Raw genomic sequence first — 12628 nt, forward strand, 5'->3', positions numbered from 1 at the left:
TTTTGTTAAATTCATTGTGCAAATGTTAATTGATTTTCATTTTAATTTGAAAGTCTCTTGACGAATTTGGCGATAAACAATGTAGTTGCGGATTATTTGTTCATTTGGCAAAATATTTTAGATTTCAAAGGATTGCATTTAGGTTTTCAAAGGGTGTTCATGCATTTTAGTGAAAAAATATGATTACTGATTATTTGACATCAGAAGGGAGGGGGGGGGGTATTTAATTCTAGAGTTTTTTTCTTCCTTTTCTCAGATGATAGCTTTTCTATAGTTAAATTTTTCATACGGGGTGCGGGATTTCCTTATTGTCCTAGATGTATCGAGTTTTTTAATTGTGTTGTTTTTCTGCTGGGGAGTTGAATCCTTTTTCATACGGGATACGGGATTTCCTTTGTGTCCTAGATGTACCGTGATTTTAAATCGCAATTGCTTACTGCCATAGGCGCCAAACTTTGCATAAAAACAGGGGGGAGGGGGGGATTCTTTTATTCAACAGACTTCCTTTAAATTCTTAGCACGGGCATTGCCGTACGGGTACAGCTAGTATATAATAAAGTCTCATGCTGAACTACTTTAAATTTCAATTAATCTAAATTGTAGGCATGAGTAGAGAAGTTAATTAGCGATTGCCACTGGCCACCTAAATGGAAAAAAGAAGACAATTAAAAAAAATCAAATCGCCTCCTCAAAAAATAAGTTCATGACTTTCAAGTGTACAAAAGGCATTAAGTTGGTAAAATCTTTCACACCAAAACCCAGATGTAGCCTTTATGTTTTGATTTATTAACAACTAGCTGCATTGCCCGGCTTTGCATGGTCTACCCTGAAAATAAAAGTTTTGTCAAGGGACGCGTATTCAACAATCAGGCTTCAATCAGAGAAAAAAATTACTACAAACTTTCCCGTCAAAATAATCATTCTCAAAGAAAGAAAACTGCAAATCAAAAGTCCCCACAACACTGCATAAATACAATTAAAATCCTAAAAAAAAGAAAGAAGATAAATCGCCAAATAATTATCAAAAGGAGAAATTTTACCTCAAAAAAAAAATAAATAAATAAATAAATAAATAAATAAATAAAAAATTATTTAGTTACAGCTGAGAAAAAAAAGTGGCAACCTTCTGAACTCTAATTTAAAATGAGGTTGCGCAAACAATAGTTTTCCTGATATAAAATTTCTATTTCATTAGGCTCAGCAGTGGTTTTTAATTTGTCCCCGTTATTTTACAGCTTTTTTTTTTTTTTTTGAAATTCAAAGGAAGTGAATGAACTCTGGGAATTTTTCTCGGACTTTCGAATGGCGCCAAAATTGAACTGATCCGATAACTATTTCGGGTGGAAAGAGTCATTTAATGCCTTTTAAAATTGAAAGTTAAATGGTTCGGTTCTTTTTTGGCTTTTGAAAACCCCCTACATTCTTTCTCGGGTGCCCAAGTACCTTCCTGCCAAATTTGGTCCAGATCCGATGAAACGGAACACATAAACACATGTATATACACACATATTCTTTGTTTTATTTATGTAGATGTATTACTTGTAGTTAATAATGTATTTAGACTAACTTAACTCCAATGAATTTTAAGAAATACATTGCTTTGCTCTTTGAGTATGAAAAAGGTGGCTTCCTAAAAGTCCTCCCTAAAAGCATTTAAAGTCGCTTCTAATGAAATTAATACTTACAACCACTGGCACCTAAAGAATTTCCCCAGTTTCTTCCCTTTTTTTGTTAGCATTGGTAAATTAAAGGAATGGGTGGATTTTTCTGATGCAAAAATTCATAAGTATATTGCTAAACTTATTTTTCATTTCTCTTTTCCTTTCAAAATTAAATAAGCTTTCATACTTTTACAATTTGTACTGTACCAGGGTTCCCATTAGAGGAAAAAATCTCACCTATGTTGAAATTAGAGTGAGATTTTTAAAAATTGAGAGATATTTCTTAAAAGATCATATTATTTAATTTTGCAGACGTGATAAAACCATAAGAAAGTCCCACATCGGAATATTTTTGGAGTGAGGTTTTTTTTATTTTTTAAAGTGTGCAATGCTCATGTCCTCGTGCTCTATAAGGAGCCCTGGTCAGTACTTGATAACTTAAAAAATCCTATAATAAAAACTGCCCTAATTTGTTGTTGGTAGTAAGCAATCTTCAAGAACAGTGACTCTAATTATTTGAGATTTTAAAATTATGATGTTTTATCAGTGCATATTGCTTACTGTATCATGTTTTTTTATTAATTCATTTTATGAACACATTAAGTTTAGGAACATTTAATGTTTTTTATGTTCTTGAAAAAACTTAATTTTATATTTGATCTGAAAGTAGAATCCTGTATTTGTCAACAGTATTAATGAGGAATTTTGTGATTTTTTTTTGTCTGTGTTTCTACAAACAGTGTGCACTTCTCTTACTATACATTCAAACCTATTTTTGTGCAGTAGATAGAAACCGCACAAAAAAAAAGTCACATGTAAAAACCTGTTTGTTTTAAAAGGAATTTTGTCCATTTTAAAATGAATTTCTTCAATTGAGTCCTAATCTGATTGAAATTTTCATATACTGCACAAAAAAATTTTGCGCAAAAAAAGGGGGGGGGGGGGGAATTACACAAAAAAGACTGCACAATTCCATTGGATCTAATATTTAAAAAAATCTCTTAAAAATGGAAAAAAAAGTACATCAGCTGAGCTCCCATAAACTTTTATGCAAATTAGGCTGAAAATTAAGGACTGAAAACATCTACTTTGTTTTGATTAACTTGCACAAAACCCATCAAATGCATCTAGATCAGTGATTCTAAACCAGTGGTTTAGCGGACTGGCACAAAAAAATTTAACCGGTCCTCAAAAAGTTTTGCCCGTTCACATTGAAATTGAAATAAAATAATAAGTAAAACAATAATACCTATACAACATTTTAATTTTTCATGTGAATTTGGTGATTAATCCTTGCATTTCCTTTGATATCACAAATGTATTTATAATTATTACAATAATTACTTGTCTTTACATTCAAATATTTTTATGATACAGTGCCGGCCGCTTATTAAAATCACATTTGTTCTGAGGACATTTGATTTTATAAAGTGACTGATTTTATAAACCAGCATACCTACACTCATTTGAAAAATGAAAACTTTTGAAATTTAAATACCTGAAAAAAAAAGTTACTTCATTCATTTTTAAGTGTTTCAAAAAAAAAAAAAGTTGGCATTTTAAAAATGAGCAAAAAACTGCTTGGTGCTTCTTGATCTCTATGTTTGTTGTTCAAAAGTTTGATTTTATAAAACAGTGATCGTTATTTTATTAAAGGATAGTTTTAACATGTTTTGATATTGTAATGATTCTGTTCTTCCTGATTTGATTTTAAAAAGCGACTGATTTTATAACCCAGTGATTTTATTATTGACAGGTACTGTACTTCTTTAATACAGAGTAAAGTATTGTTAATTTAATTTTTAATTTATCATTAGTATTTTTTCACAAACTAGAAAAAAAAAACCTCACTGGTTCATAAGTTTTTTTCCAAAAGTTTTAAATATTACCCGAGTCATCCCCTTCTTTTTCAGCAAAAAAAAAAAAAAAAAGCATCACCGGCCTGCAATTTTTTTTTTCACAATTTTTTGCCAATCTGCTGACCAAAAAAGGTTGAGAAGCTCTAATCTAAATTCATGACACCCTTGTCTAGATAGCTTGTTCAATTCTAAAATTTGCAAACATTTTTATGAAAAATTAAGCAATGCTTTAAGTTAATAATCTGTTTTGTTTAATGATTTCTGACTTTGGTGTTTTGTAATGTTTTTATGTTCTATCTGTCCACAGGTCAAAGTTTAAAGAACCAACTCTGAGAGAAGGCTTCACTGAAATTGTAAATGTAAATTTTGTTCCTAAGTTTAAAAACAAGCATGAGGAAAAGTTATTTAAGAGATTTCTACTAGAAAAATAGCTTTGTGATGCATTTGAAACAATACTTTTGTAAATAGTTCAGGAAAGTTTATCATAAAATAAAAATTATTATTTTTCATTCTGCTTTTCTATTCATAAAGTATTTCACCTATTATAAACAGAAATATTTTGTTTGAATTTTAATTGCATTTAAGTTGAACATTGTTTATTGGACCTTTGTTGATCCGTATCTCTGGGTAATCCAGATCAAATTAGCTTACTTTTTAAAGAAATTTTGCCTTCTCATAAATAATGATTTAAAAATATGATAGCAACAACATAATTATATGTATGCCAAACATTCACTTTTTCATTCGTTAAATGTGCAGCTCCTGTGTAGATGGTAGAATAAACAATTTAGACACACGGCAGGGTGTCAGACAAGTTCAGAAATCAGGCGACGCATCTGCCAGTGTATCTTACATGAACCATTTCAAGCTACTTTTGACCCCCTCATTTCTCAAAAACTATTAGACCTACATTCTTGAAATTCTTTGTCTAATAGGGCTGCCTAGAAGACTTAAAATTCTTAATTTCATGACTATACCTGTTATAGTTATGGAATAATTAAGATATGAAAAGTCATTTTTTACACTTACTGACTTACTCACTCATCAAAATGTTTACAAACTTCCAAGCGTCCCACGTACTTGAAGTTTGGCATAAAGATAGATTTTCATGCATATGTAATGGGAAAAATCTAAAAAGTCAAAAAACTACATTAATATAGCAAAAAACTACTCTATTTTTTCTGAGCATCACGGCATGATCGCTTCACAGCGGGATTGCAAAATGTTTGGTCAAATACGTCAAAACAAATGAGCTCTTCAAACGTTGCCAAAACAAGGCTGTTAAAGTTTTTAATTAACTATTTATTTTCTAAACAAAATGGGGCTTTAAATAATACTTTAAGTTTCGTTAAAATAAAAATTGATCCATCTTGTGGCAAGTTTTAGTCACCAGTAAATTGTTTTCAAAACAGTTGACTATTCAAATTATAAAGTAACTTGTCAAGTTTTAAATCCAATGTCAAAGAAAGTAAAAAAAAATTTCTAAATGAATTGAAGAACAAGGGGAAATCCAGCATCTGTGAGGAACTGCTATGAAACTCAGTACCCGTTTTGATCTGAACTCTTTTGTCGGTGACACCGCTTACCCCGAAACTTATTTAGACCAGACTTTACTCCTTTTTTACATTTATGTTTTGTTGGGATCGTAATCTTACAACACCATGGTGTATTTTGAGTGCCAGCCAGACACCACTTTAATTGAAGCATTAATGTTAAAGGTAAAGTGTTTGCATGACCAAGCTTCATTCAAACTCCACATGTGTTTAAAACAAAAGACAACAAAACAATTATGTCTTAAAAAATGATGAGAAAAATTATTAATACATTTTTTTAATGTCTTGTAAGCAATTCTATGTATATTTTTTTTAACCCAAAATTGTTTTTTTATGAGGAAAAAAGTGCTTATTTAAGAATTTGTTTTGCTTACTACCTGAATTTTAAATTTTCCAAATTGTCTTTGGTTCCACTTATTTTGGACAGTAGAGGTTGTACTATAAATTCTGAATCACAATCAACCTTCTCAAGAAGTTTATTACACTTTCTTGAAACCATAACATTTTGTAACAACTTCTTTTATTTTATTAAAGTGTTTAAAATATTCTTGTTGTTGAAAAAACAATGTTGAATTTTTTTGCAATATTTTTACCATAAACACATCATTTGCATTTGCAAAAGTCAATTACTTATTTCAAGGTAAAACAGTGCTTGCTATCCGTATAAAAAATATCTGCTTGTTGTCAAAATAACATAGGAGTTTTTGTTGTAGAAACAATACCCAATATCTTTTGTGTGGGTAGTATTATTATTTTTTTTCCCACTTTTTTTAAAATTCAAGCTGAAGTTAGGATAAATATTAGGCATTTATTTATAAAAAAAAAAAAAAAAACTTGTAACTTGACAAAAAGCATCAGATCCTAGAAAACTAAATAGAGCATTGACTTCCTATATAGAAAAACAGCAATATAAAGTTATCACAAAATGGGAAGAGAAATTGAAATATCTCTATACATTAATGTAGTTCATTGAAAATAAATTAGTAAAATGATTTAGGTTGTGCTAATTTTATTTGTGCTGAATTAATAAGTTAGACCACAACTTACCATCATTAATTGAATAAAACAGTTATGCATTATTTTGACATAGAACTATTTTTTTCCCTTCAATGAAAAAAAAAACCTCTTGTTCTGCAAAACAAGTGTGACATCTTTTTCTGAAATGAATCCTATTATCGCATGTGCCCTATACGGGCATCTTTTGACCACTTCCTGAAATCAAAAATGCTCAAGTCAAAGAAAAAAATATCTTTTGTACTACATTATCTTAAGTTCCCGAAATTGAAGATAACTAAAATTCCTTAGAGAGTGGATATCAACTATTGGAGAAACATATAAATATCTTAGTACTAAAAAGTAAGTGAAATAGCATTACAAATGCACAAAATTGAAACCAAGTATAAACATATGTTTCAGGATTACAAGGAACCTCTTTTTCAGTGCGTGTAAGCTTACAAATACTTTTGTTGGATGTTTTTTCAAAAAGTAGGTCTCATCTTTTCAACGAAATAGGAGTTCATTTTACTCCTGAAACACATGTCTGCAATTATATGAATTTTTAACATTAATTTAGTTTCATGAAATATTGCATTTGAATTTGTTTTTATTAAATAATTGATTTACTACACCAGTATTACAGTGGTACATTAATTCGGCTTATCAAAGATACAACACGTGTTTGGAATTATAACAAAAAGAAATAGGTGCTCTCTTTTTTCTTCCTGATTTGTAGTAAAAAAGGTACTATCACAAAAAATTTCGTTTTTTTCCAGATTTCATCACTAATCAATACTTAGTTTTTTTGTTTAGTTAAAACTTACTTGGAAGTAATTTGGTTTACACATATGCATCAAATTTATTATTTATTTATTTTTTGAAGTTTTTTCCATTTCAAATTGCAATGTTAAACTAGTTTACAGCAATGGATTAACTTAATAGATTATTTTTTGTCAAATGTAATAACATCAAAAGGCATTGTCTATACCCCTTGTCCCCTACCCTATGCCCGCGGGCTCCATTGTGCCCACCAATTTGTTTTATGTGTGCCGGTCACTGAATCACAGCCATAAAAATATTTCAGTTTTTGAAAAAATGCTATGGGAATGTTTTCTAATTTCTACTGTTATCTACAAAAGGTAGGAATGAAGTTCAACACATTAAAACCACAAAGCAAAATGTGACCGATCCCCTTTGAAAAACATTTTAAACTTTTCTTTGTATCATCGAGTCAATGAACACCATTATTTGTTAATCCTTTTACTTATACTAAGTAAATTTAAAATTTACACATTTCAGAGCTTGTCCAAGTAAGGAGAGAATAACTGAAAATAAAACTATCGATTTTCTACATTGTACTAAATTTTAATTATATCATGTGAGAAATTTCAAAACACAATCGATAAAAACAAAATTCAATTCTTGAAAAGTGCAGCACATAAAATAACATTGTGCTGAAGTTCCACATACTTGTTTGAAGCGTGAATATCATCATACTTTATAAATATGAAGCAAATGGAATTTGCAAAAATTGAAACTGACTCTGAGATTTATACTTTGAAAAGAAAATTTATTCATTTTAAATTTTGTATGCATTGATTAATAATTATTTATTTTACACAAGAATATTAAGTATATTTTTATGCATTAAATTATACTATCAAATTATTAATTCACTTGAAAAAAATGGTGACTGCCTTTCGACTGGTATTCTAGAAAGTGCTTCCGGGTGGGAAAAGGTTGAGGACCCCTGATCTACTGTTAAATCATGTGAATGCCTGTCTGTATGTCTGTAACCAGAGGCGTAGGAACTTGGTGGAAGTAGGGGGAACTGAGACACATTATGCCATAACCAGAAAATAATTAGGGGGGGCACTTAAATTTTTTCCCCATAAGAAATTAGCTTCTCAAAGCTTTTCTCTCTTCATCTCTCTCTCTCTCTTTCCCAGCAAAATTTTCAATCATATTTAATAAATACATTGTATATGGAGATAATGAGGTGATAAAACTCTGGTTTTGAAAGGGGATCAGTCAGTACTCGAAGATGAGCGCGTATAAGGGAAAATTTCAAAATTGTTGTTCTAAAAACGAGTTTTTAAGCTATTTTTGGAATGTTAAGGGGAGAAAAGGTTCGAATAAACTTCCTTGAAAAATTTTCGAAATTAATGTCTTAAAAACGGATTATATACCATATTTGTTGAATTTAGTGAAACTAGTAATATGACTCGAGGGATTGTCCTCGATCGAATTTTCAAATCGCTTTACATTTCTCTCTCAATATTTTTAATTTGAAGATCCAAAATCGCTATTGTAGACAATCTTCAATGATGTCAGGGGAAAAGGCTGTACTAGGGCTCTACTCTGGTAATTTTTCAAAGTTGTCCTAGGTTGTTGCGTTCTTCCATGATGTTATCAAAAAAGGTTCAGAGGTTCCTTCTCCTTATTCTTTTCGAAATTATAATCTCTAAAAAATGCGACTGCGGATGATATTTGTCAGCGTTAGGGGCAGGTTCCAAATAACAAAATGTGAGGCCCTAGGCCTGCAATAATTTCAGGGCTCCCTGAAGACTCTATTAGCCTTGTCGGAATGCATTTTCGGGGCCCAGAACTATGTAAATTATTTATTATGTGCATTCACGAATCCCCTTCGGGGCACTCGAAATTGTGGTATGGTAAATTCGCTAGTGGCAGAATTAACAAAAATTCTCCTTTAAGGAAGTTCTTTTCTAAATAAAATGCATTTTTTTTATTATTATTACTTTTAAAAATACATGGAGTTTTTTCGTATAGTTGTAATGTTATGCATAATTCTTTCAGTAATTTGGGGCCCCTTAGAAAGATAGGGCCCCTTAGGCCAGGCCAATTAGACCGAGGTCTAATTGGCCTGTGAGGTAATCAGGCCTTGGTTATGCACCGAGCAATTTTTTGAAATTGAATTCCCAGAAAGGGGAATATTATTTAATTTCCCATGTTGTTGGAGAACAAGGTATTCAGGGACTCTCTTTCGGAAATTTTCAGGGAACCGAGTCCTGAAAACAAAATTTTAGGTGCTCTGTAATAATTTTGAAGGAAAGGGAGGACTTTGGCAGCGTAGCATTTAGAAGACTCTCGTATTTTCTGAGAACTAGAAAAAGGGAAAAAGATGAAACAGGAGGGTGGAGAAACAGAACGTTGGAAATGTGTTAAAATGGAGTGTTCGTTATATATTTTATTGTTCAGATAAATTTTAGTAAAAGTCTTTGAGAGAAACTATAAAATATTGTAGGAGTTTTTTCAATAAATGAAAAATAATGAATAAAATGTTACAATTTTGGCATGAAAATATATCTGTATGTGACAAAAAAATCGTAAATTAGGAAAGCAAGAAATTTGAATATCTCTAACTTCGTAAAGTATTATGTTCAAAATTTTTCATTTCAATGAACTCGCATTTTTTGAAACTGATTTTTACGTAGTAACGTGTAATAATCATTGAAAGATTTTAGGAACATTATAATAGTGAAGATTTCACCGATTTTGATTTATGTGAATTTTTGTTCCTGTAATGTTCCTGTACATTTAGTATTCTTTGAATGATATTTATCCTTGCAGTTTTATAACTTCATGAAAAAAATATATCCCTGACTGTTCAAAATGAAACAAAGTAACGAGCACATTTTTTTTTTTTTTTCATTTTTTGCAGTGAGTTCTAAAAATTGCGTTTTTTATCACAGCAATGATTTGCGCCTACAAAAATAATTTCTGAGTACGCCACCGATTTATGTTGTTTCTTTTGATAATATTTCCCATCAAAAATAAATAAAAAATTTGTTTGAATAATATTTCGGGCGCTACAGGGTCTCTATCTGGCAAAAGATTACTTTCGGTTCCGATAGATCATCGAGCAATGACATTTTTGCGATCTGATGGTACCTTTTGATCGAAACATAGAATTTAAACCCGAAATATATGTACGTTCATGATCCCTCGAGAATTAATTTAGGACTGTTTCTTGTTTTGTAACTACATAGACTTTTGGGAAGTCTTTAAAAATTTTTCTTTGTTCGGGGCTTAACTTTTTATGAAGGAGTGAAAAATGATAAAAGAGAGAAATAAACGACGGAGTAAAAAAAATAAATTAATTAATTTGTTTGTAAATGGGGATCCCCCCCCCCCTCCCCGGAGTTTTTTTTTTTTTTTTTTTGTAGGTAATTGCAATGAATGAAGAACACGATCACTTGGTCTTTTAGTTTAACTTTCACGTTATATTTTGCAAGTTTATTTTAATCAACCAGTTTCAAAGGACTCCGCTGGAAATTCTGTACATTGTGCCTTAAGAAGTCAGATATCTTAAAATAAGATAAGTTTCTGGAAAGTTGAAATCATTTGATCTGAACAATTTGCTTACCTTAGTAACCTTTTTTATAGTTATGTCTGTAGCACCTTCCATATTATTCATATTTAAATGTCAAACTGACTCACTATCTTTTTTGTGATAACGTGACAAAAAAACGGTATGCGAGGCGAAACTAATAAAAATGTGAACTAAACTGCGATGCCGCTCCCGAAACACGAGCTCAAGGTGGGGAGCAAACCCCTATCGGTACTGGTACTGATTTTTGCAGGCCGCGGGGCAAAGCCCACTGTTTCGCTGCCGGTAGGATAGCTTGTCTAAAATTCTTTCATTTTTCTTCCGGGAATCAAGAGGTGTGTAAACAGTGAGAAAAAGGGTGAAGGTGGACTCAAGTGTACTGACCACTCCCTCTGTCCCCTGCTTTTGTTGCTTATCAGGTGGAAATTCTTAGAAAAGGCAGATCACATTTTTGAAATCAGGTTGGAGGTAAACAATGTACTACAGAAAGCTCCTATGCGAGAATTTTTCCGGGGGAGCTGAGCCGGTCTGAAATATTCCAGGGGGAGCTCAAGCTCCCTCAGCTCCCCCGGCTCCGATGCCTATGTCTGTAACCCTATGTCCTTTAGACTGTCAATGTCTACCAGGTCAATACTAGTTCTGTTGGACATTGAAAGTCCAGGGAAAGCTATTCCCCCTTGTTTCACCCCTCTAACTCTTAAGGGGCCTTACACCCAGAATGTCCTGAGGACATCCTGGGGTAAAAGCCAGTGACATGCGGTCTGCTCAGGCAAACCAAGCCTGCTTGGATTGGCACTGTAAAATGTGCTGCTTTGCCTGTCTGCTCTCACTGGATTGAAGCTAGGGTGATGTGTGTTGTCATGGCAGCAACCCTTCAATTCTGTTTCTGCTTGGATTAGGCTTGTTGAACTCTTGTAGTTTGTTATTTGCCAGATGGGAGAAATGCGCACGAGTCGAGCTACTCGCAGGTTTTACTCATTTTGAGGAACAGAAAATGTACTGAATGAATAGAAAACTACATTCATATTTCTTGTCCTTAATGAGCATAAAAATAGTGCCCAAGCACTGCTTGGTTTCTGTGGGCGGACCACATATGACCGGTAAAAGCATTAAAATCGTAATTTGTTACCCACTGCAGTTTCCAAACAGGGGTTGGGGAGCAAAATGAGAAGGGGGCGCTGCGCCCGCTAGTACAAGAAAGAAGCTGTGAAGGCAGAAAAAGAGATAAATAAAAGTCATGAAATATGTGATGAACCAGCAGTTAGAATAAGCAGAGGCGGCAATTGGGACTGAAAAGGGGAGGGGGGTGAAAAAAAAACAACTAAAAGCCATAAGACTTTTAGCGGCAGCAAAAAATGAAAAGAAAAAAAAAGAGCTGATTTGTGCATCACATGACTTCCTTTTACTCCAATTTAATGTCATTTCCCCATTATTGAAAATTTTAATGTGATTCAGTACTTTACTCTCTAAATATCACCAACAGTGGCCAAATTGAAACCAGATTTAAAAAAAAAAAATATCGCCAAATTTGTCACCAAGTTGGTGACAAAACTTGGCTACCAAAAGAATGGCGATATATCGCCAAATGTCTGACAAATTCTAACACCACTTGAGTTTATATTGAAATTAACAATGATTTCCCCCCAAAAAGGGGTAAGAGACCCCTTTAGAAAGACCCCACTAGGAGTCTACGTACCAAATTTCAACTTTCTAAGACATGCCGTTCTTGAGTTATGCGACTTACATACGCACATACATGCATACGTACGTACAGAGTCACGAGAAAATTTGTTGTAATTAACTCGGGAATCGTCATGACGGATATTTCGCGTGTCTATATGTTCTTAGGCACTTATCCACGTCTGGTCGAGTCGAAAAAAAACTCGATATTCATTCGGGGGTGAGTAAAATGGAAATTAAGGTCGATTTTTAAGTGAAATTTTTTTTGCGAATACAATACTTCCTTTTTTTGTAAAAGGAAGTAGAAAGAAGTACAAAATTTTGCTAGGAGTGATTTTGAGAGCAGATGAGTGGTAATATATGTAACTCTACCAACTTAACTCACGTTTTCTTAAGATTTTGATGAATTTTGTACACAATAACTTTCCCCGAAGAAACACTTAGACATGAATTAGACTTACATTATTTACCTCAAAGTATTTTGAGATGTCGCAAACGCTTGGTAATAATTTCATTAAACAAGTATGG

At 32.3% G+C, this 12628-nt stretch overlaps 1 protein-coding gene across 1 annotated transcript in view; it reads left to right on the plus strand.

Annotated features, from left to right (window-relative positions):
- The window catches only part of LOC129229694 (uncharacterized protein F21D5.5-like), a 33892-nt gene extending 29905 nt beyond the window's left edge, over nucleotides 1–3987 (plus strand). Inside the window, exon 15 of the mRNA XM_054864056.1 lies at nucleotides 3828–3987. Coding sequence (XP_054720031.1) covers nucleotides 3828–3951 — 124 coding nt within the window. The 3' untranslated portion in view covers nucleotides 3952–3987. The remainder of the gene's footprint in view (nucleotides 1–3827) is intronic.
- Nucleotides 3988–12628: the final 8641 nt, after the last annotated feature.

The sequence above is a fragment of the Uloborus diversus genome, chromosome 9, assembly GCF_026930045.1.
Source record: "Uloborus diversus isolate 005 chromosome 9, Udiv.v.3.1, whole genome shotgun sequence".
Taxonomy (NCBI): Eukaryota; Metazoa; Arthropoda; class Arachnida; order Araneae; family Uloboridae; genus Uloborus; species Uloborus diversus.